Source organism: Neofelis nebulosa, chromosome 8 (genome assembly GCF_028018385.1).
Source record: "Neofelis nebulosa isolate mNeoNeb1 chromosome 8, mNeoNeb1.pri, whole genome shotgun sequence".
Lineage (NCBI taxonomy): Eukaryota > Metazoa > Chordata > Mammalia > Carnivora > Felidae > Neofelis > Neofelis nebulosa.
The window spans coordinates 86,545,557-86,571,525 of record NC_080789.1 but is presented as its reverse complement, the minus strand read 5'-3'; the positions used below and the strand labels follow the sequence as shown (position 1 = coordinate 86,571,525).

The window sequence follows — 25,969 nt, the reverse complement described above, 5'->3', positions numbered from 1 at the left end:
ATTTAACAATTAATATTTCTTTAATCATAAAGCTAATGTCTATCTCATTTACCTTATATGAAGAAACTATCCAAAATCTAATAAATATAATTTAAATTTAGCATTCTGAAAGCTAATTACCTAACATAAGCCATTTATAATTTATGGTATTTCTATGGTTTTGGTTAATTCATTTTAGTTAACACATTTTTATATTTGCATTTCCATGGGAACTGTTAAGAGTTATAACATATGTACTGCAGAATGTGTCTGTATAACTGAATTGATATTAAATCTATTTAATCTAGAACATTTCTAAAAACTTCACTGAGCTGCCATAATTTTTGTCAGCATATGTAGTACTGAATGACCATCAAAATACCTGAATTGAAACTATTCCAGTCTAGCAGTTTGTAAGATCTTGTGTTACCCATAATTCCGACAAAGGCTGAGTTCAAAACAGCAAATTAGTAGATCAGTTTTAGGTGCAGAATAGTAGGAAAAAAACAAAAACAAAAAGAAAACACTACAAACAAGAACACAATTGACAATACCACTTGACAGGAACTGGAAAGACACAGACAGCAGAGTTAATAAGAAGTAGAAATAGAAAGAGAAGAAGGAGCATGCTATCATAATCTAACATTAACTAAAGTCTAATTGTTTGAGATAATGACCTTGATTTTTAAAACCACCCCATTCTTTTCCTTGTTGTATATATCATGTTTGCTTAATATTTAACAAAGGAGAAAATTCTAAAAGAACTCCAAAACAATAATCCATAGTTAGCAGGTGGTAGTGGTTTTAAAATAAGATTTTTTTCCTTCTACACTTAGTGTAAAATGAAAATTTCCCGTATTCACTAGTCAAAAAATAACTGCAAGATTCATTTGAGAGTGCAAATACAGCACTTTTAACATTAGCACATGCATTTCAATCCATTGTAAGTTTCTCTCAGCAGAGTAACTCAGTGTCATAAAATTAATACATCATCATCATGGTAGATGCTAATCTAGAGTTCTTTTTGTTTCAACATTCAGCTTTTTTCAACAAATTAAATCTTTTTCATAAATAATTATTTATGAAATATTAAGAGCATTAAAAAGAGTTCTTAAGAAAATGTCCTTTTTTAATGCATAATACCTACATAAAACAACCCCCAAAATGTGATATTTATATCAAAACAATGTAATATTGAAACCATTAGAATACATAGCTGATTTGTATTTAACTGAAAATAAAACAAAATTAAAATATAACTTATATACCATGAAAGAGCATTTATATATCTATGCCCATAACCTTTTGGGAAATAGCATATAAGTAACTGAAAATTTTTGAATTTTCATGTGAATTGAAAAAATTTCTGAAAGGGAAGGAAAGGAAGAGAATGTGTAAGCTGATAATTACAATACACAAATTGTATTCTGTAATAAGGAATACTGTTTTCTTCCCTGGGCCTGGATTCTTACATTTCTCACACCACTAGAATAAACTGGCAAGTATGATAAACCGTAAAAAAGAGTTTGTTGTAAAAAGCAATGTGATTTTAAATATAGCTCTCTACTTAACTTATTTAAATAACCCTTGTTTGTTCTCCCAGACTCTATAGCTTACTCAGAGTACATGGAAGCAACAATAAAACAAAAATGTTTTCAGTAAACAGAAGATACCACCAACAGTTAAATATACTCCTGAAACCATGTTTGGAGCTTATCAGTGGGTGCCAGCTATCAAAATATTTGAGTCAATGGTGCATAGAAACACAGGTAACAAGCCTTGGGTCACACAGTTAATGTCAGGTATATTAACTCAGTATTTCCTTGCACTTTCCAAATAATTCAAGTTCCCAAACACAAAGATACGGAACTTGCAGTGTCTTCAATGTCTCAACACATTAAACTGGCATCATTCATATATAGAATGCCTTTAATTACTGCAGAATATACAATACTACGTTAAGAAAAGACCTCCAACTGGCCAGAAAAAATAAGGAACATCGGAAAAAAATAATAAACCAGAGAAGAAAAAGAGAAGACTAATGCTTAAAGTATGTATTTGTTCAGCTTCAGAGTTAAATAATCTTAGCTACTATTGCTCTCCTAAAATCTCATTCAGAGTCTGGAAAAAATTCCATTCTGTTTCTCTATAACTATTAACTCAAATGACATCAAACCACTTTTACTTTTTTTTTAATTAAAAAAAAAACTGCATTAACTTTTTCTTTTTTAATTTAAAAGGATGGTAATGCTCTGTATCCTTAAAATCACTATCAGCAATGTTTTACATAAAATAGTTTCAAAGCATTTTTTTCCTTTTGTAGCTGTCAGTACAAGCCTCAGGAAGAGGTTATTGGAAGTGACAATTCAAAATTTTCAAAAGCATGTACGCATATGTGCCAAATAAGAATACTAACATAACTTAGGTCTAAGGTATATCATCAAAATAATAAGTGGCTTGAATGAGGTACTGGGAATCCAGTCAATGAGAGATGCAAGAAAACGCTCCAAACAGAAAATTTCTACCACACTTTTCATGCTTATTTTATATTCAGAAAAACCACCAAAGCATTCCTAATCCAAGGGCCTGAAACTGAGACTGGTTTGAGGCCTTTCTTTTATAATCATGGCCCCATGTTTTAAAAGAAGTGGCCTACTCTTCTTACCTGTTTGCTTATATAGAACAAATAGCTACAGAAAAGAGGTCTTTTCTCTACGAGAAAGCAGACAGCACTTTTTTTTTTTTTTAATTCTTAGACAATACAGAATGTTTACAATTAAATTTCAAAAGAACACTTGCTTTTAAGAATAAGGAAATTACTAAAATAATCCACAAAGAGTTACTGCTAATGAAAACAATTAACATCTTAAGATAAGGGCTGCAATGGTCAAACTGTAAAAATTTATTATCTGTCGGGGTCAAATAGCAGACTCAGAAATTAATTTAAGGATTCCCTCAAAGTGTTAACTAGGCCAGAAATGAATCAAAATTTGTTTTATATAAAATAGCAACTAAAATATACTTCTACTTATTTGATTATTTTTAATTAAGATTACTAGAAATACTTAAAGCAACATGTGCCAGTTTATACTTTCATTTTCATTTCTCTTTTCAGATAGATTTGATTCTTTAAAACTATAAAAATCAATTTTAATAACCACAGTTAAAGTAAATGAAACACTGAAAACAAACTCTTAAAGAACATACCAGGATTGTGGATGCGGTCCAAAAGCTTCACAGAACGTGCACTAACAACACCCCCAACATGCACGAGAAATCCAGGAGGAAATGCCGTCAAGGTAAAAAATGGAAATTCCTAGTAGAAAGAATGGGGGAAAAATATAACTGACCATGTGCAAAGTACAAAAAATGTGCTTGTTAAAAAGCCTGACCCCTTTAGATTATATTCATATTGTGAGATATGAATTCTATCCGTTAACAAAAGGCCACCAGTTATACCTCACTCATGCTTTGTAATTAAAAGTTTCCTTGGATGTTTGGAGTTCCTAATCCATTTCCCATATATATCATGTTACACAGAATCCAAACACTCTTCTTATCAATTCTCAATGAGGAAAAAATAAAAAAAGGTTCTCCGAGTTCCAGTTTGAGATATGTGAACACACTCTTCCTTTCTCTCAATCTCTTACACTGATGCAAAATCACAGTGAGATGAGGGGATTCCCCTGCCCTTCTACTTCGGGTCTGCTTTGCAGTGGGGCAGACACCTCCTCACATACACACACCCAATTCCAGGCTACTGGTAAAGACTCTGAAGGACTGGTGCAAGAGATCTACAAGAATGTGGGACTCGAAGGAGGAGTGAGAGAATGTGCAGTGTGGGTTAAGAGATTCACAGAAAAGTGAAGGACAAATACCAAGTTGAAGTGGGCAGAGAATCACTGTGTGAGATTATTTACTCTATCAACAATGAGCAGCAGGAGAAAACTTAAGTTCACAAATGTATATTAAGGAAAAGGGAGAAGTATGCAGATGACACCAAGGGAGGCAATAAAATTCCACAAGTTCTTCCAAGTTTTATTCTCCCCTTCTCTCTCAGGGGTATCTTTCAATCTCATCAATACAGAGGCAAGAGAGAAATGGTAGAGAAAGGAAATTCATTGAAATAGCACCAGGAAGAAAGGGGAGCTCCAGTGGCTCTCCAAATATGGAGGCATCTCATATTACACAAACTGGATGCAAGAAAAGGAAAATTAGTATCCAACTCAGATGGCTACAAGATTAACATAGATCACTTAAACAGAAATCACTTACCAGTAGCCTCAGCTATTCAGAACATAACTTAGAACTGGAAAATAAGCCAACCAGAACTCTCAACAGTCAAAAAAGAACTGTTATAGTTCCAAGTACTAAAGGTTATGTATTTGATTCATAAGAGATCCCTATAGATCATAACCATACTATGATATACAGTGATTATAAATATACAATTATAGGAACGTGTTTTAAAATCTATCAGTATCTTTTTTTCTGGACAACAGCAGATTAAATGCAGCAAGTGAAAGCTGGGAGATAAAGAGATACAGAGTACTACTAGAAGCAAGCACATTAAAAGCAGCAAGTACCGACTGAGTGCTTAAAGCATGGAAAATACAAACTCACCAAAGCATAATTCACAAAGCACAGCAACTTGGAGTCATTTAGCACAAAGGCAAACAGTCCTGCACACTTCAGTAAACCATTAAGATATAGTATAAAATACATATATACATATGTGTCTATATCTATAGACACACATGAATTTAGAAATAAATTCAGACAGAATTTGTAAGGAATCTTTAAATTAACAAGGGTAAGAAAAACCTAGGCTACATTAAAAAAAATTAAAAATCAATCTATGGAAATGGATAGGTTTGGCCCACCTGATAGGCAAAAGGAAAACCATGAAAAGATAGGAGAACTTCAATTACATTATTATAAAATGTTTAGTCAAAATACCTCCTTACTTCCAATTGAACTTTTTAAATACTTAGTAAGTTTTAAATGGGAAATATATAAGTAAACTTATGCTATGAGAAATTTAAGTATTTTAAGTATTTAGGCCTCTAGGATTTTTGTTTTTCAACTTTAAGTACACAGTTTTTAAATTTTCTCAAAATACTGAGGCCAAAGTATAAAAAAAACACTTTGCATTTAATCTTTATACTTAAACATTTTGAATATTCTGGACAAGAGACACCGGAAATAAAATTTTTATAAGCTACATGAAAAGCTGTACTTCCTTCTAAAACTAAGAAATAAGTTAGGTAAATTGACATATTAGAAAACATGTGCATATAAGAATTTAGGTAAGGGGTGCCTGAGGCTGAGTCGGGTAAGCATCCGACTCTTGATTTTGGCTCAGGTCATGATCTCGCAGTTCGTGAGTTCAAGCCCCATATTGGGTACAGCCTGCTTGGGATTCTCTCTCTTCCCCTCTCTTTCTGCCTCTCCCTTGCTCATGCCCTCTCTCTCAAAATAAAAATAAAAATAATTTTTTAAAAATAACTTCAAAAAAACAAAAAAGAATTTAGAGAAGTATAAAAATGAACCTAAATGATTTTTCTACTTGAGATTCTGACTCTTCTCCCAAATTCCAGAAGACAGATAAAGGGACAAGAGGGAAAGCATCATACTAGAGCTGGTGGTCATAGCAGAAAAAGTAGGGGAACGGCTGCCCAAAGACATGGACACCCACTCTGCCAATTTAAACTCTGTCCTACACGTCCCCAATTCATCCAATCAGCACACCTACTTGAACACCCAATATTTAACCTGGCGTAAAAAAAAATGGCATTGTTATGGAACCAAAATGACATTTTTAGATAACTCTCTCATAAGAACTACAGATGAACCTACAGAGGACTGTTACATACCTATCATCTCCACCCGCATCACCAGTGACTACTATGGCATACTTACAAAGTGCCAGCCCTCTGCAAAGTATCTTAAAATTATGCTTTATAATCTTTCCCACACCCTAAAGTAAGAGTTAAGAGGGCCTAGACTCTACATGAGCAACAAATCTTATCATATGGCTTCTTGTCATTTTTTATTAAAACAGTGAGGCAAGGAGCTGGTTTTAATCTCTAGTCTATCATAACACCTGATGAATTTATAGGTTTTCGTCCATTGAAAAGAACAGCTTCCAGGGTGCCTGGAAGTGCCTGACTTAACAGTTAAGCATCTGACTTCGGCTCAGGTAATGATCTCACGGTTGGTGATTTTGAGCCCTACATCAGGCTCTGTGCCGACAGCTCAGAGCCTGGAGCCTGCTTTGGATTCTGTGTCTCCCTCTCTCTCTCTGCCCCTCCCCTGCTCAGAGACCACAGAAGACATTTTCTCTGAAGAGTCCTAATATTTAAAGTGCCTTCCCTTGTGCTACCTAGGTAAGAATTCATATGTTGATATCTTGACATAAACCAAGTGCATGCAGTATAAACCTATTTAATACTATGTGTCCAAAGACAGGCTAGTTGGAAAATCTGGAAACACAATAGGAATAATTTTTTAACATTTAAATAGGATTTTTCTTAAAATATATTTAAATCATTTATTTTTTATCAAATATATTTTTTATTATCCTGAGATACCTTGGTCAACTTTCTAGATATAAAACCCCATGCCAGGTTCCTACTATGATTTATTGCATAATTTTACTCAACTTTTGCAAAGATCATAATTTATCAAAAGAGTTTGCTTTATATCAATGTTTCCCAAAGTATGTTCTTCACTAGCAGGTATTTTAAGTGGAATATTCTATTGTAAACTATATTTGGAAATACTAGGTTAAACCAAGTCAACTAGGTTTCTTTACTGAAGAAAAATATACATCCCAGCATCTGAAAAGTAACTTCATTTTTCCTAGAGGTGAAAGAAGAGTCATACTGAAAAATAAATCTATTTGCATTACATCAAATAGTTCATAGGTGGAACCTAAATCTAAATAAAACTTTTATCTCTATATCTTATCTCCTAGTAATCTGACACCTATCACCAAGATCTTGTCAAGTTATTTTTTACTGATTTTGTGAAAGAAAAAAGATAACATTTTTATTTTTGATAACTGCTACTTGAATAACTCATTAAATAAAAGATGCTGGACAAAGTTTCTCAAGAAAAAAAAATTTATTAAGGGTGGCAAAAGGTAGAAAAGAATATTTTAAAAATGAATATAAAAAATGGTATATCATATGTGCAACTTGATCTAGTATTCAAGTTGGCAGAGTTAAGGCATATCTGAACTCATATGGGGAGAATTCTTCATACTTCTGTACAAATCTTTCCCAAAACAAAGACATACATACTAATGGTAGCCATAGCTTTTTAGGAAAGTTAAAGATCATAATGCTTGTCCTATTTTTTATATACCCAGGATAGAGAGGTAGTTTCCTAAACTCAAGTGACTACTGCAGGGTTAGGTAACATAAATATATTGCCAACTCAGGTTTTACAAAGTTGTAAATGAAAACTAGAGTTTTCCCACATCTTTACCATTAATTCCATGAAGAGTATCTAATAATGTATGCCTCGTGTATTAATGTGTCCAAAACTTTAAGAATGTTTAAAACCATACTTGAAAACATAAATTTTATCCAAACTAAATCTAAAATAGTTTTAACTGATTAGTATTTTCTTTTCTTTTAAAGCTAGGTGTTTTCAAAAGTTCCTAATATAGATAATGAAGTCACAGGCACAACATACAGGCAAAATCTCACATCAAACATCAAGGCAACCCAAATTTTTCTGTTCTTGTGAATTCTAGAATGATAATTACAGGAAATGCTCCTTGTGTAAGGAACTCTGTAGAGAGTGTAATACTGGGAGTGGGGGAGGAGGAAGAGCATTCTAGCCTAAAAAATGAGAAGTGAACACGCACACCTTCACTCTGACCCTCTTCTCTGTGTTTCTAGTCTTTTTCTATATTTGGTTTTAACAAATGGTTTGAATGGTTAAGTGGGCTTTTGCAGGAGAGTAGCTGGTATGCCTGCAAGGTGCGAAAGTAGCTCAAAGGCAATTGCTGCCTGATAGGTACAAAGCAAACAACTGTGTGCAGCTAAAGTCTCATCCTTCTGCTTAGCTCAGCTTTCCTCTTCCCTAGCCTTGTCTAAAGGGCAAACTGCATACAGGTACTTTCAGCACAGGAAAGAAAGTCTAAAAAAAGTCTAAAAAAGAAGTTGTTATATTGTTTGTAATAATAGGATCTGAAAAAAACTATTCTCAAAAGCTAAACTCTAGAGAAGAAATACCTGTGTTTTATAGAATGCATTCTTTTGTAGGTATTTACTATGTTTTATTTTTTTTTTTGTAATGCTAGTATAAAAGGAACATATAAAAGAAAATTCTATAAATGCTTATAACTTCCAAATCAGACACAATGAAAGCTATGAACTGTGCCTTAAAATAACTGACATAACATATAAGTAATCATGCACTGCATTAAAGAGAAAAAAAATGAGCCTCATAGTGCTGATAAATTTTTAAAAATTGCATTACGGAAAGAAAAAAAGCTGGCAACATTTGTTAAAGCTTAAATAAAACTTAAATGATCAAGATTAAAACTAGAAAAGTTACCAATACAAGAAACAGGCTCTCACACATGTTCAGAAACATACCCGCCTTCTACAGAACCTATGAGGCGATCCTCCCTTAGCAATGAAGTTTATATAAAAAACAAAAAATAAAAAGAGAAAAATCATCCAAAAATTTTAACTATTCATTTTCCCATTTAACATTGTTAACTAAATATTAAACTTATAATAATTAAAGAGATGTATTCACATACCAAATAACCACAATGTTTATGTTAATCTGTAGAAATACAGAATCTGTGCATTTTTTACCCCTAAGAGATTGGCCAGCCATAAGAATAATTTTAGCATATAAACATATTAATATATTAAAGAATTATTTTAATATAATACAACTAAAATATTTTTTCTGAGAAAACTCTATTTCCTTTTATATACTATAATTTTAATGCAAAATTAGAAATGACTTCATCATTCAATGGATATTTCCAAATAGACTATTTCTAATAAAAGACTGGAGGACAAAACAAAAAAGTTACAGAACTATTCCAAATTAAAAGTAATTATTCATAAACAAATTACTTTGATACCTTAAATAAATTATGGACTGCAAAATTACATTATAGGTACATGATCAAAACTAGCTTATGGAAATAAGTTAAAAATGCATGGAAGCATACTAAAAAACACATTAACAGTTTAAGAATAAAGAATGTTGAGCAACTCTTACCCTTTGTTCCAGTGCTGACTGAGTCTGTTGTCTTAAAAGAGCTTTAAACGGCCCCCCTTCTTTTCCAGCACTACCACTTCCCATTCCTACAGAACATCGGTACATAAATAACAACCAAAAAACAGCTATAGAAACAAAGTTTCAATTGCATTCATCTTCATAAATATCATGAGTCGAAATCTATTAAAATGATCCAAACTTTAAAGTACTTCATATAGCAAGTATTTTACTCGATTTTATTCACAAAGTTTTCTTTAGAAGCAAGATGTCAAAGCCATACTGATCACCATTGGTTTTAGACTCAATTTGTTCTAAACCTTATTTTTTTAATTATGTTAATGTGATGAATTTTTGTATAATAGTCAACTTTGAAAAGTTGAGTCTTCTAATATAAAATAACCAAGATACTACCAATTACAGTGAGCCTTGAACAACATGGGTTTGAACTGCACAGGTTCACTTACACGTGGATTTTTTTCCAGTAAATACAGTAGAGTACTGTAAGTGTACTTCCTCTTCCTTATGATTTTCTTAATGACATTCTCTTTCCTCTAGCCCACTTCACTGCAAGAATACAGTATATAATACATATGTACAAAATACGTGTTAATCGATTATTTATGCTATCAATAAGGCTTCCAGTCAAAAATAAGCTATTAATAGTTACACTATGGGGAATCAGAAGTTATAAGTTTATGTCAGCTTGTCCAGGGGTGTGTTGTTCAAGGATCAACCGTCCCTCGCTATGCTAACAATTTAAGAATACTAAAAGAATGTTTAAAATACAGAGAGGATAAGCACTAATTGTGCTCACTTAAAATATTCCAAAATTCTCTAAAGAGCATGAGTTTTAGGCAATTTTGAAATATAGTTGTATCTATTTTCTGATAACTTCCCATTCCTAATATATCGTTCATGACAAAACACTATTAACATTCATAATTTTTAATAATCATTTGTAAAAACCAACATAAAAGTATTTTTAAAAACTAAAAATCACAGACATATAATAGACACATCACAAATGTACATAGTTATGGATGAAAGAATATTTCCCAAGCTCTTAGATGTATTTTTTTAAAGACTTAATTTTTCATTTCTTTCCCTAGTTTAATTTTATTCTTTTGATAATACCAATAGACCAATTATGGTCAAAGAATTATAGAAAGCAGGGGATAGGTGAGAAACTAATACTCTACAGACTGGAATTAACAGTTCAATCCCACCTTTTCAAAACTGAAGATACATACAGTCAGATTTACTGCAATGACTTCAAAAAGGAACTAATTTACCTTTACATTTTTAGCTGTTCTTGGATAAGGAAACAAATGTTAGCATGTGTATAGTCCCATTCTGTTCTTTAAAAATAAAAAAGAAATGTATTTTTCTTTTAGTAACCTAAACATGATTTTTAGAGACTATACAATACTAAACATAGAAATGAAACTAAGATCTTTATATGAAGGATACTGAAAGCCATAAAATAAAATGTAATCTTGTAGAGATAAACAAAACATAAGAAAATACAGCAGAATAATTTGAAAATTAATGCAATGGACAGAAAAAAAATGGATAATGAAAGAATCCCACCAAAATGAGACTTAAACTGATTCAAACAATAATTTACTAATGTAACCATATGGCTTAGCAACATGATGGTGCAGGTCCAAAGTGAATGGAGTTGGTGTGAAGGGAAAGAAAGTAAAGCATCTAAAACAGAAACTCTAGTAATGAGAACCTAATAATCATTGGAAATATACAGATCTATGTCCTCAGATATATAATTTTTTAGTATATAAAATAATTTCAGCAGAATATTCATAATTATCCATCAAGTAATCCTCAATCACATCCTCACGATCATTCTAATCATTTAACTCTGTCCACCAATAAGAAAAATAAGAAGTATGCCCTGTATAAAACACCCAATACTTCTTTACAATATGAAATAATTAATCATTTTAAAGGTGATTTAAAATAAAGGGATTAAAAAGCTGACATAATGTGATCCTACCAGAAGCAGCCAGGAACAGCTCTTCACTGAAAGAAACACTTTTCCTCAGAACTGGGCTGACAAGGCTAGAGTGATGAGGGGGAAGGCTAGACTCCGAGAGGAGGAGACAGGACTTTTTAAGATGAAGGGAACCACAAGAGAGAGAGGGGGAGCTGGGACACAGGTAAATCCTAGGCCCCTGTGGGTAAGGTGCTGTAGAGGAAAGTAGCAGAGAAAAGATGCAGATTCAGAAGATGATCAGAAAATGCAGGATAAGGAAAGCAATGATGAAGCAAAACATAACAGTAAAAATGAATTTTAAAATGCTTACATAAATTACACTAAGCATAGGAAGTCATTAGCAAGACCATCTACCCAACATAATATAAATAAAAGGCATAGTCTAAAACTTAGCACAACTTTTACAAACTCCACATTCATTAAAATTTTTTAAATCAGGATTTAAATTAGAATTTTATGCCATTCTAATCACTTTGAGATGATTTCTCAAAAACACTTAAATTGCCTGCCTTTTTTTTTTTTTGCTTAAGAATGCATAAAGTTAAAATGTGCACTTCATAAATTTTTAAAGCCAGAAACTTGTTGCCTCAAATACAAACATCATTTAAAATGGCAAAGTTCAGTTCTTCAAATGTTACTAAAATATATCACTTATGAGTATTTTAATTGAATACCCATAAAAAAAGCAAATGACCACATTAAACAGTTGCCATCATTAATTTAAAAAATATAGACATTAGCTTCTTTCTATCCAGATTTGAGATATATGTTACTACTTTTCTTTTTCCTCTAAATTTTAAATGCTAAAGTCTGATCATAACACTGATCATAACACTTTACAAAGACTTTCAAACCTAAGGTGCAAATACTCTCTAGATTACAAAAACTACAAATGGTTAAAAGCCTGATTTTTTTTTTTTTAAAGTAAAAAATTAGCTTGAGTCAGCTGTCAAATCAATATCTTAACACTAGTATTTCTAAAATTCCATTCCTACTAGTTGAGTACTTGGGAAAAAATATGAAAATAAAACCTGGTAAAATGTCAAAAATTAGAAACTATAGAAATAAATCAATATGAATTTTTTAAAATGATACCTACATGAAAAATAGATGATAGCTTTAACTACAAATAGAAAAACAACTTTCTCAGTCTAAAGCTTTATTAACTTATTCTATTTCTGGCTCCCCAGTTTACATAAATCAATCCTAGTCACCTTATCTCCACTATTTCTCAAGAGACTGATTTTGTATATAGGTAAATTTGAAGGCAGAGAAACATGAAATACATGCTCAATTATAGTTTTAGAAGTTTTAAAACAATCATAATTTTGCCATTTCAGATCTCGTTTGGAATGGCCCTCAGGAATATTCAAAGATATTTAGGGACTCATGATAAAGCCAAAAGACTAAAAATTGCTAATGTTCTATAAGTATGCTACTAAAAATAGTGAATAGCATATGATAGTAGCAAAACAAAATAATTTATTTAGAGGCAGCTGATGAATATAGACCTATATGAGAATAATAACTATTATACATAAATCTTTAAAAACTAAAGCTTTGGAGCTAGAAAATAAAATGCAATAAAGTTTTCATTGATAATACAATTGCCTAAGAGAAAGCTAAGAGAATCTGATTCAGTTAATTTCTTACTTCATAATCTTTTCATATTTGGACTTTTTGGTGAATTAAAGAAAAGGAAACAGAAAGACCAAGAAAATATTTTCAAAAATTTATCTGTGGGGGGCACCTGGGTGGCTCAGCCAGTTGAGAATCCGACTCAAACTCAAGTCTTGATCTCATGGTTCCTGAGTTTGAGGCCCACATCCGGCTGGCTGCTGTTGGCGGTAGCAGAGAGCCTGCTTGTTTCAGATCCTCTGTACCTTCTCTCTCTGCCCCTCCCCCACTAGCGCTCTCTCTCAAAAATAAACATTAAAAAAAATTCATTTGTGGTATGGCAAAGAAAAATGAAAACAAGAATACTGAAAAAGTAGTAAGAAGGAATACGCAAATAGCCAGCAGTCAAAGCCTGAAAAACGTTTTTAGAAAACTTATTCTTCAAATACTATCTAAATCTTCCTTGTTTTGATAGGCATGAATTTGAAGGCCTGAATCTCATCCTTTATTTAAAAATAAAAATTTTTCACTGAAGTTTGAATGGTTCAGTTTTTACGGCATAAATATGGTTAAGATGCCACAATCCACAGCATCAATTACTATAAAGTATCTCATGATTTTTAGATGTTATTCATATTACGTATATATATAAAAATAAAGCTATTCTTTTCAAATAATTAGGTATTCATATTTATCTTCCTCACATTTTGTGACTACATTTATAAAAGTAGATACTAAATCTACAGGCTTTCTTTTTAATGCCCTTTCTTTATAAGTAGCATTGGTTTTGGAATTGGATTGCTTTTCACTGTTTTCATAAAATCTGGGATCATTTCATAAATCTCTTGCCTAACACACAAAAGGTTATTAACACTGATAAAAACAACACAAGAACTATACAAAATGTCTTCATCAATCTGGAGAAAACTGTAAGACAAAGATAGTATTTACAAAAATTGCTAACTACTAACCTTTTAATTTTTGCATTTTACTTTTCTTAACAATACTGTTTTAAAGATTTGAATAATTCTACTTTAAGAAGTAATGTAATAATTTGACTTTTTAAACAATCTTTTATCAGAAAACATTCATAAAAACTCACAGAAATTATTTATCAAAATACAAATAGGAGGGGGAAAAATTATAAACTTCATACATTGAGAAATATGTAAGAGTAAGTAAAGCAAAAATGCTATTTTCTAACCTAGAGAGTAAGAGTAGCAAAACCAAACATTTTAAATAACAAGAAGTTAATAGATATATGTACTCCAATATAACCATTTCAATTGTTCCAAAAATGTTTTCATAATAAAATCTTAGAATTAAGTTCAGAAAAACAGAAAAATGAATTCAAAAATGCTTCTACTGCATGAGGAACTGGATTGCAAGCTACTAGTGTTACTTTCTACGCAAAAGCTTTAGAATGTTATTCCTCACAATATGAGCATGAAATGAAAAACATCTACATGCAAAAATAAATTCTGAACTTCATATCTACACTATGATTAAATCAATAAATGCAAATCTTTGAACAAGCTAATTTCTGAACTATATGAAATTTTCATATTTTAATGGTGGTAACTGAAAATGATCAGTATTCACATTGTCCTTTAACTTAAATGCCAAAAACAGGAGGAAAGCCTTGGATGGAAAGCTAATAAAGAACAGAAACAAATTTGAAAAAAATAAAAGAAAAAGAAAAAGGTGGGTGGAAGCGCCTTACCAGTTTTGGGTGTCAAACTCAAATCTGTGTCAGAAGAAGAGGACTGTCGACTGTAGGACTTGGAAGGTGAAAAGGAATAAGTTTGGTTTTTCAGAGGGGTTGAGGGTCCTGATGAGTGAGTATTGGGATTGGGATCTTCATTGAAGGGAATCCTGCCAGAAGAAGGTGGAGAAATATTAAGCAATCATGTGCCAAAGGACGTGACGGAAGGCAGCATGATCCAAACACCAGGAAAGTATTGGGCAGGGCCAGCAGTCATTTCTTAAGTGTGGAGCTGGGTATGAGGTCAAAGACAACCAATTGCTATTTAACCGTTCATCATTCTCCAGAGAAATAATCATCTGCACTGGAACAGTTAATAAGCCAAGTAAAAAAGCAAAGAAGCATGAGATGACAGACTAAAGGGGTAAAAAATATTAAAAGGAGAAATAAACAAAAAGAATAAATACATGACTGAAAATACTTTCAAATAAACAATGCTTTTTTTAAGTTACAAAAGAAAAAATGATGCTGCAAATGGTATGTGCAAATATTCACAATTGTTTTTATATTTGCACACACTGATATCTTCAAAAGAAAAATGTTTCCTTATCCTATAGCATCAAGAGTGCCACAGCTAAAAACACAACAGAGAGAAAAATGAATACAGCTACACAGAACCATTGTATTTTACACAGAATAGTTGCTTACCTGTTTTCCAAAGCTCTCTTCCACAGAATAAAACAGACCCTACTATGTAACAGGTTTTATACATAATAAAATAAGCAAATCAGAAGCCTCGCCAGCTATTTCATATAGAATCCAATAATCAATTTTATTTCTAACCAAATGCAGAAATAATGGCAAATCCTAGAGGACTGCCCTAAAAACTTACAGGATACATACATACAATAGGGTTCTTAGAGGATCTATGGAAGAGACTTTGGAAGCTAGAAGAACACTTTCATTTCCAAGTAGTTAGAACCTCTGCGGTGGCTAAATACTGGATTTCTTCACTGCAGCTGGACTTCAAGTGAGAAAAGGAGGAGAAGGAAAAGACTGATGGTACCTGCCTAACCTAAGCTACCTGCCTACCTGCCTGCCTGCCTGCCCTTGGCAGCCATGCTGCCTGTGGCCTGCCTTCCCCAGCTCTGGAGTCTGAGCAGTCTCGTACCAGTATAGATGAGAGTGGGAACAGACACAGAGAAGTTCTGAGTAAGTCGTGAGCCAGTAGCAGTGTGAATTGGGCTGTTGTGAGTCGAGCGGCATCCATGGCTTGGAGGATGAACCAGCGGAGACCTGAGGGAATTTGTAGTCAAAGCGGAAGAAAAGAAAACAATACATACAACAGATAGCAAAGTTATGTTAAAATAATTTCAAAGGAGCTTTAGTTAGGGGAGAGGAATTTTTAATCTCCAACATGCAAAAAACAAGTCAAAATTTAAAAAGAATAGCTAAATACTAACTTGACAGGATACAGTTATAGTTTTAAATGATCACATTAATAATAATAATTAGGACTGTGAATAAGAAAAATAGCAAGCAGAAATAGTGGCATTAAATAAGAAAAAGACTAAGATTTGTATCTTAAGATGTTTAAAATGTTTTCATCACCATAAAGCTTACTTACTACACAGTATTTTAGGGACAAAACACCCATAAAAGTGAAAAGTCAAATATAAAGTTCTTATGTTACTTCTGAAACTGAATGGATGTAATTAATTATATTTTTCCATAAAGAAAATTTAACAGAACTGTTTCTGTAATAGTGGTACTTAAGAATATGAGAAATGACAGCACAAAGAAAAATGAATGAACTAAATGGATATAAGCAAATGTAAATATTCCAGTATTTTAGCATACCAAGTATATTGCTTAAAAAACAGGTTACACTGGGAAAAAAAAACAAAGCAAGGGGACATTGCTTTTCAAAACACATTAATAAAACAATATAGATAATTTTTATCTAGCTGTCAAACAGAATATATTATTTAAATTTAAACAGAATTTATTAAACTACATTCTGAATTGAAATTTTGTAAGATATCAACTGACATCCTGCAAGATCATATCTATATGTATGTATAGATATATTTAGCTCACATACACAGATACATATTCACATATAATATTTACATTTTCATGAGGAAATTTTGCTAAAAGGGCACAGTTACGTTGAATGGTAGGAATGGTATATTAAACTAAGAATCCTATACTTCATATTAGTAATTATTTCACTACGTACTGCCTTCACTCACGCATGAGGGAAAAAGAATCAAATGTGAATATACTCTAAAAATATATCCTCATTTTTTAGAATTCAAATTAAAAGCAGATCAAGAGCTCAACTCTTCCTGGCCTTTTCTTTTTTACTGGCCAGTGAACATTCCCAACAATCACAGTCTGTCAAGGTTCAAACATGAGCTATCATTAATGGGCAACAATAGGTCTTTCACATACTCTACAGACTACTTTCTGAAAACATCACTGATTTTACAATAAGACAATGTTTCTGTTTTTGTTACTAGTTTAAATTAAAAATGTGTTTAACTGGGGCGCCTGGGTGGCTCGGTCGGTTAAGCATCCGACTTCGGCTCAGGTCATGATCTCGCGGTTCGTGAGTTCGAGCCCCGCGTCGGGCTCTGTGCTGACAGCTCAGAGCCTGGAGCCTGTTTCGGATTCTGTGTCTCCCTCTCTCTCTCTGACCCTCCCCCGTTCATGCTCTGTCTCTCTCTGTCTCAAAAATAAATAAACGTTAAAAAAAAATTTATAAAAAAAAAAAATGTGTTTAATACAACTGATAAAAATCAAACATCTCATTGGTGACCTATGTGTATACAAACAACTGAGTGAGGTTTTATTTGCTTTTTCTTTCTCTGTTGAAGTGACTAATGAAGTTAAAAATTCTAAGAATCAGGGATGTACAGAGGAGAAATTACAATTAACATCTCTTAGAAAGTACTTTTTTTGTAAGTAGAGAAGCAGTAAATTGTATTTAAATGCACTTTCTATCATCAAAATACTTCAGCAAGGACATATCAAAGAGATTTATATTATGCATTACACTAACCATCTGAAAGGAAAAAAATAAACCAATGAAGTAGAACACACCATTAATAAAGGTAAAATAAAATGAATAAAATAAAATGAACATTGTAAAAGTTTCAATGTATGACATCTAATTAAAATCCCAAATACCATCTGTATTCTTGGAGTTCTAATTCTTATCAGTCTCCTTGTATGAAAGATTATCTTGCAATAATACGTCAGTGACATTTCTAATAAATCCATTCAGACAGGAATATAATCCAAACTACCTTTTATCAAATTCTTATCTAGAATCAATGTTATAATTAAACATCTATAATTATTACAATCAGTTGAATCATAAAACAATTTAAACTAGCACCCAAAGTGATTCATTATCAAAAATACAAAGAAGGTGGCTAAAATAAAGAAGCCTGAGTAGTAGTTTTGTTTTTTTTTAAACAGCATGACTGTGGTAGTAAGATGCCTTTCAGAAAATCTTAATAAAGCAACTTAAATTCTTCATGGTGTGAATATTTGACAATTTAAGGCAGATGGCTACAACAAAATTAGAAAATAAGAACACTTACACAATCCCAGAAGACTTACATTAATGGAACTATTCCTGAATGTAGGCAAAAAGTACTCCATTACTATCAATATATCATCCTAAGACACCAACAGATAATACAGCATTCTTTCCACTAAGTAATTTAGTGGAAAGAGGAAAACTTCAGACATCACAGCTACAAAGCCAGACCCCTTCAGGCAACTTAGATAAAACTGGAGGGTGGCAAGAGAAGGAGGGGCCCAGGTCTTTAATTTGGTGTGGAAAATGAAAATAAAACCTGAATCCCTCAAAAAGTTACACCTGCAATTTGACTTTACCTGTGGTAGCAGGGAGTTCGTATCTTTCTAAGACATATCTTAAATGGAATATAAAGCAAATTCACTCTTCAGTTTATTTAAAACAATTATTTCACAGGGGCACCTGGGTGGCTCAGTAGGTTAAACATCCAACTTCGGCTCAGGTCATGATCTCACGGTTCGTGAGTCTGAGCCCCACATCAGGCTCTGTGCTGACAGCATGGAGCCTGGACCTTGCTTCAGATTCTGTATCTCCCACTCTCTCTGCCTATCCCCTGCTCACTCACTCGCTCTCCCTCTTTCTCTGTCAAAAATAAACATTAAAAATATAAGTGGCTTTCTTTAAACAATTATTTCACTTGTCAAGGGATTTCCCCAAAAAAATTAGGCAATAGATATAATACTATGCTCCCTCTTGTGACTAAAATTTAATCTAAATAACTGAAGGCTACCAGAAGGGAAATAATTAAACAAAAAGAATAAGCCTAAAAGGAAAATCTCATTTTTAAAAATATTGCTTAAAAAACGAGTTGAATCAGGGGTGCCTGGGTGGCTCAGTCGGTTGAGCGTCCACCTTTGGCTCAGGTCATGATCTCACAGTTCCTGGGTTTAGGCCCCATGTGGGGCTCTGTGCTGACAGCTCAGAGCCTGGAGCCTGCTTCAGACTCTGTGTCTCCCTCTCTCTTTGCCCCTCCCCGGCTCACGTTCTGTCTCTCTCTGTGTCTCAAAAATAAATAAATGTTAAAAAAAAATTAAAAATAAATGAAAAGTTGAATCACCATATTGTACACCTGAAACTAATATAACACTGTATGTTAATGATACTGGAACTAAAATTAAATTGAAAAAAAAAAGATTGTAATTGTTTTGTAGTCAACCTCTCTTGACTACTGCTAAACTGGGAAGCATTTAGATTTTTCTGACTACAGAATCCATCCTGACTCCCTGATAATATAGGGCAGGGGTCAGCAAATCATACCTTACAGGTCTGTTCTGTAAATAATCTGCAATCTGTTCTGTAAATAATCAAGTTTTATTGGAACACAACCACACTCACTCATTTGCATACTGTCAATGGCTGTTTTCATGCCACAATAGCAAAGTTGAGTAGTTATTTTAGCAAAGACTAAATTATTTACCTGTACCTTCTGGTCATTTACCAAGAAAAATTTGTGATCCTTAATCTACAAGAATCTCTAAATCAGTGATTCTCAATGGAAGTACTGTTGGCATTTAGGATAGAACAAGTCCAGGTGCGCCAACAGTTCAGTTGGTTAGGCATCCGATTCGTGACTTCAGCTCAGGTAATGATCTCATGAGCTCAAGCCCTGTACAGGGCTCTGTGCTGACAGTACAGAGCCTGCTTGGGATTCTGTCTCCCTCCCTCTCTTCCTTCCCCCACGTCGCCCCTGCTTGCTCTCTCTCTCTCTAAATAAACTTAAAAAAAAAAAAAAGAACAAGTCTTCATTGTACACAGTTGTCCCTTGGTGTGTAGGACAGTCACCATTTCTAGTCCTCAACCATGATCGTCCTCCTCATCCCAATCATTATGACAGAAAACTTTCATTTAAAAAAAATTTTTTTAATGTTTATTTATTTTTGAAGGAGAAAGAAACAGAGCATGAGCCTGTAAGAGGCTGAGAGAGAAGGAGACACAGAATCCAAAGCAGGCTCCAGGCTCTGAGCTGTCAGCACAGAGCATGATGCAGGGCTCAAACTCACCAACTATGAGATCATGATCTGAGCTGAAGTTGGATGCTTAACTGAGCCACCCAGGCGGCCTGAAAACTTTCATTTTAAAAATTCCCAGGGTCACCTGGTGGCTCAGTCGGTTAAGCATCTATCTGACTCTTGGTTTTGGCTCAGGTCATGATCTCACGTGCAGTGCAGAGCCTGCTTGAGGTTCTCTCTCTCCCTCCCTCTTTGCCCCTCCCCCACTCATGCTGTCTCTGTCTCTCTCAAAATAAATAAATAAATTTAAAAAAGAAACTTTTAGGGGCGCTTGGGCGGCTCAGTCGGTTGAGCGTCTGACTTCGGCTCAGGTCATGGTCTCGCAGTTGAGTTCAAGCCCCACATCACGCTCTGTGCTGACGGCTTGGAGCCTGGGGCCTGCTTCTGATTCTGTGTCTCCCTCTGTCTCTGCCCCTTCCCTGTTCATGCTCTGTCTCTGTCTCAAAAATAAATAAACACTAAAAAAAAATTTTTTTTTTTAAAGAAACTTTTAGGGCACCTGGGTGGCTCAGTCAGTTAAGCATCTGACTTCGGTTCAGGTCATGATCTCGTGATTCACAAGTTTGAGCCCCACATCAGGCTCTATGCTGAGAGCTCAGAGCCTGGAGCCTGGTGCAGATTCTGTGCCTCCCTCTCTCCCTGCCCCTCCTTTGCTTGCACGCTGTCTCTTTCTCTCTCAAAAACAAATTTAAAAAAACATTTTAAAAAAACCTTAAAAAATAAATGAATAAAAAATAAAAATAAAAATTCCTTGTAGATCACCACCATATTGAAAATCTTCTGCCTTAGACACAAATGATAACACATAAGCCAAATCCAGCCAACCAAAGTATTTTGTTGAATCACGCTTAGTTTTTTAAAAATGTATGAGTCTAAATTCCTTTAGATCAAAATCAACAAACTCCTTTTTTTTTCTGATAAACAAAGACAGAAACTGTACGGCTAGTGCATGAAATATTTCCTATCCAGCCTTTTACAGAAAAAAAGTGTCACCATGGGCTTTACACAGTCCTCTGTACTCCCTATTTAATTACACTCAATTATTTATATATATATAAACTATCTGGTCTCTGTAGACATTTACATTTGAGACCCCTACACAGGTCAACCTTTCCTGCTATACTTCTTCTTTCTATACTATGTTGCTAATAATCATAGTAAGATTATCAAGTATAGTACTGGGTTTTAAGCATTTCCCAGAGAGTAAGTAAAAATTCCATAAACACCCATTTTAAGCTTTAAATATACGGTGTCTAAAGATCTGAAATACTCAGTTGAGTTTTACATTTCTTAACTTGAATTTCATATTAAAACAGTATAAATAAAATATCAGGAACACCTAAATACTTTCAACCTTCAGGTTTTCATGTCACCTTTAATAAAAATCACCAAAGGAAAAAACAATCACCACAGGGAAAAATGTATGTTAAACCAGTCTACTAGAATATTTCAAATCAAATGAAAGCATATAGGTAAAAGATAAAAAGCTCCATAAGAACAATTCATTGATTCATACTTACTCCTTCATTTCTTTGGATGGGGAATTACATGCAGGAAGGAATGCTGCCGGGCTACTTAGTTTATCCAGTGTACATGCTGTTCCTATGGCGCGTACCACTAACCCAGATTCGCCTTCCAGATCAAAACATTGTAAGTACCCAACAACTGCATTTCCTCTCATTTCAAGTACTTTCAAGCCAATCTTCCTCTGCAGTTCACCTACAAAAAAAGGAAGAAAACTCATTCTGCTTCAGATCTTGACATTACATGATATAAGACTGGATATGGTAGCAATAAAAAAAGACTTGGAAAAAATCACAGATTTTTAGAACTTGAAAAGAACCTAAAAGATTATCTGCTCCAGCCTCCTACATTTCAGGGAGGTAAGATATTACTAGTTGCACTTTACAGATGCGGCAAGTTAAGATTCACTCATTCATGCATTCATTTACCAAATAATTTTTGGTTGTGTACTATGTGCCTGGCATTCTTCCTTTCTTCTAAGTGCTAGAAACACAGAGGTGAACAAAAAAGATATATTATTTAATATAGTAACTATAACATTATATATTAGGTATAAATATATTTATACTGATTCATAAATATTGTTTGGTATATTCATTAATATGTAATATTAATGTAATATAAAGGTGTTTATAATTTATATTTAAAACAAATTTATTATATGTAAGTATAAAATATTTATATTTATTAAACATAATATTTACACTTATTGTCAGATATATATGTAAATTTATATCCATGTAAATTTACATATACATACAAATTTTAAATGGTAAACAAGTTCTTCAAAGAAAAATAAAGAAACATAATGGGGTAAGAGTGTCAGGGAAAAATACAGGGAGCTACACCAAGTTGTCAGAGAAGGACTATGAAAAGGCAACAAAAAACTTTAGACAGAGTACCTAAACTCTGACTACAAAGAAATGCTAGAGGAAGGAAAACTAGAACCCAGTTCCCTACTTCCTTGCTCAGGGTTCTTTCTACCAGGCCACTTTATGAGCACAAATTCCTTTGTCTACCTAGTTAAGAAGGAAATACAAGCTTCTGGTTCAGACTTCCTCTTATAAAATGGCAATGCAGGTATGTTCAGGAAGATGGGGCCAAGGGTAGGGAATCAGTCATTCATAATTCATAGCCCTCACTGTTAACTTTCAGGTAGCATGTCAAAAGGAAGTAAAAATTGTAACAGTGTTAAGTAAATCAGTAAGAAAGTTTGTTTTTGTTTTTTTAAATACCTGACATTAAAGAAATGAGTCTCTGTCTGGCCTCATTTGATGCCCTTGGTGTACGAATTCGATCAATCCATTGATATTCTGGGTCTTCATTGACTACAAGCTCTTCTACAAACCCATGAATTATTACAGCTCTATAGCACTTTGGAATAGATGTTGCTGTTAAAAGAAATTACCTGTTATGCTTGTATTTATCACAAGATTAAATTCAATTTAAAACAATTTACAACTAAGTTCTTACCTTTTGAATATATAATACAAGAATGCCTTTTACTGTGCTAATTTCAATGTAATTATAATAGTTATACTTCCAATCAGTCTTCTAAGTTCCATATTATTCTTAGAAATAATCATTTTCTTTAATGAGATCTCTCATCTTTCTTACAGCAAACACAGTAGAAACAAATCGTATTTTTATAATTTAGAAAACAGCTATAGACAACCTTAAACAGCATTCAATACAAACTTTAAAAAACAAAAATTAAAGTCATCTGGTTAATCATTAAAAAAATAGGCAGAAAGTGCATAATGAATACAAAACACTTTATTCAAAGTACTTTGAAAAAGTTCTGTACAACACATATTGCAGCCTCAAAAATCAAACTATTACCTTTCTGACATAATCTGAAGAGTCATAAAGCCCTGCAGTTTCCAATAATCCATGGCCATATGGCCAACTGGTTCGGCAGTCTATACTACATAACAAACTCATTTAATATATAGAATTTCAAATGTCATTAGATTTAAAATAAGATCTAGTCAGATTCAAAAAGGGGAGAAACTAAAACCAACAAACAAAAACAACAACAAAAAGGGAGGGTGCGGGGGAGAAAACCTGAGAACATCTACACCAAACTAGTCTCTTAAAATGGGTATCATCCATGCCTTAAAGCTAACTCAACTACTTAGGAGTTTTCAACCCTATGAATCGAGGCTGGTTGTGACTGCCCACATCTGCCAATGCCAGCCCATACTACGTGGCACTTGAGGGACTGTAACTGTAGATGCCTATTGAATTTTGGATAGCACCACAAGGTTTGGCTAGAGCGCTCTGCTCCTATCTTACAGTGTCTTATACTACAGTAAAATAACAATGGATTTTTCTTTTTCTTTTGACAGTTATATATAGTTCATTATAGTCAGTCATATCTTTTTCACATTTGACAAGAGCAACTTGTTCTAATTCATAAAAGAAAAATTTAATAAGCAGTAAAATATTCATCTCTGTGAAAATAATGAAGATATGTGAAAATTATTTCAGAGCTTGTTTTTCAGAGGTTGCCCTACTGGACAAGAGTAAAATTTGCATTAGATGAGTGGCTGCAAGCTTCTCCAGAAGTTTGTGTCCAATAATAATGCTTGGCAAGGCCACTGGAGTCTTCAAAATACACATGTCCACCCACCACAAATGGCTCCATATCTCTATTATCTAATTTTAGACAGCCCATTCCGCATAAATCTAATTATGTCACACATGTAGCCTCATCAAATTTGTTTCCCCAAATGTAGATATGAGAGTGTGGGGATTTTTTTTCATTGATTGTGAAAGTACAAGTCCATCTCCCCTTATGTTGCTGCTGACTACTGACAATCAGCTGACATCAAGGTAGCATATGCTACTGTTCAGATACAGAATCACCTGTTTTATAACATCATGCTTACACATAAGCAGTTCAGCAAGGCAGTGATTTTCTTTCAATAGGTGGCCTAGATGAACTGTGGACTCTTCCTGTTCACCATACAGTATAGGCAGGTATAGGCTTATTGCCTTAGTTGTTTGGTTTTCAGGTAGGACTGTAGCAAATGCTAGCACATTTTGCATTTCCAGACCACAGTCACTAGGATATCACTTCTCTAAGGATGAATTAATTTGTAGCATTCCTGAAAAAAAACATTCTACCTGTGTTTTCAAACTTGTTTCTAGTCATTCTTAGATATTTCGGAGTAGTATTATTATGTGGTGCTTTAGCAATCAATTCTCCACCTATGGACCCAATATTTATTAACATAAGATTTAAGTAAACAAGATTAAGTTGTTTCATTAATATATGGATTGTTATTTAAAATTCTGGAAAGAACCCAAAATCTTCACCAGTCACTCTACTGGCATTAAGCAACTGTTACCAGCAATGTTTAATGTGATTCCTTCCAGAGTCTGGAGTAGAGGCTGGAGTACAAGCCAGAGTAGGGTCAGGAAGAGTGATCTCCTTCCTGCTGCCTCACAAACTCCTCTGACCTCGTAGGCATGATAACCATGCATACCTCATGTCCCACTGGACTATTCTAACAAAAATTTCTATGAACTCAAAAAAAAAAAAAAAAAAAAAAAAGATTGCATTTACTTTAAAATCAGATAAATAGTCCCCAGAGCTACAATAATTGTTTCTAAGAAATTAATAATTTTCTCTTTGGCATTAAAACCAAAGTATTATAGGTTTTCCATTAGCTTTATGAAATATTTGATTTCCTATATTTAAAAGTTAAGTTTCCTGTTAAATGAGAAATAAAATGTGTTTACTTACTGCAAAAGAATTTGACTCCACATGATGACTGCCTAAATCGATTTAAATCATTGAAGAGGTCTACTTTTACAACTACATTGATTTCCCCACGGATACCTAGAATTTCAAAAGGAAATCAAGTTTCTACGTTAACAAAATAAAGCACAACTAAATAATCCAGCAAATGAATGCCAAGTGATGATTTAAAGATAATGTATTAATCAGGGTGCCTGGGTGGCTTAGTCAGTTAGGCGTCCGACTTCAGCTCAGTTCACAATCTCCTAGTTCCTGTGTTTGAGTCCCACATTGGGCTCTCTACTGTCAGTACAGAGCCTACTTCAGATCCTCTGTCTCCTTCTCTCTCTGTCTGTCCCCACTTGTTCTCTCTCTCTCTTTCAAAATAAATAAATAAACTTAAAAAAAAAGAATTAAAAAAATAACATATCAATCATAATAGCAATGCTTTGTTTCCTAATTATGTTCATTGTAAGTAATTTATTACATTTTCTGAAGA

At 33.4% G+C, this 25,969-nt stretch overlaps 1 protein-coding gene and 1 pseudogene across 25 annotated transcripts in view; both read right to left on the bottom strand.

Moving 5' to 3' along the window:
• C2CD5 (C2 calcium dependent domain containing 5) overlaps positions 1 to 25,969 on the bottom strand; it is a 101,465-nt gene that overhangs the window by 50,591 nt on the left and 24,905 nt on the right. For 5 of the 25 annotated variants that reach the window (XM_058743377.1, XM_058743378.1, XM_058743384.1 and 2 more), the window contains exons 5-13: positions 25,477 to 25,572; positions 22,958 to 23,113; positions 21,719 to 21,917; positions 14,595 to 14,746; positions 11,255 to 11,446; positions 9,241 to 9,326; positions 8,595 to 8,627; positions 3,187 to 3,295; positions 362 to 427 (exon numbers count right to left, since the gene is read on the bottom strand). In XM_058743377.1, the coding sequence (XP_058599360.1) occupies positions 362 to 427; positions 3,187 to 3,295; positions 8,595 to 8,627; positions 9,241 to 9,326; positions 11,255 to 11,446; positions 14,595 to 14,746; positions 21,719 to 21,917; positions 22,958 to 23,113; positions 25,477 to 25,572 (1,089 nt within the window). Of the gene's footprint in view, positions 1 to 361; positions 428 to 3,186; positions 3,296 to 8,594; positions 8,628 to 9,240; positions 9,327 to 11,254; positions 11,447 to 14,594; positions 14,747 to 15,747; positions 15,873 to 21,718; positions 21,918 to 22,957; positions 23,114 to 25,476; positions 25,573 to 25,969 lie in introns of those variants that run through there. The other 20 variants (XM_058743394.1, XM_058743396.1, XM_058743397.1 and 17 more) reach the window with 11 other exon arrangements.
• LOC131519870 (leucine-rich repeat-containing protein 34-like) lies at positions 23,120 to 25,243 on the bottom strand (annotated as a pseudogene).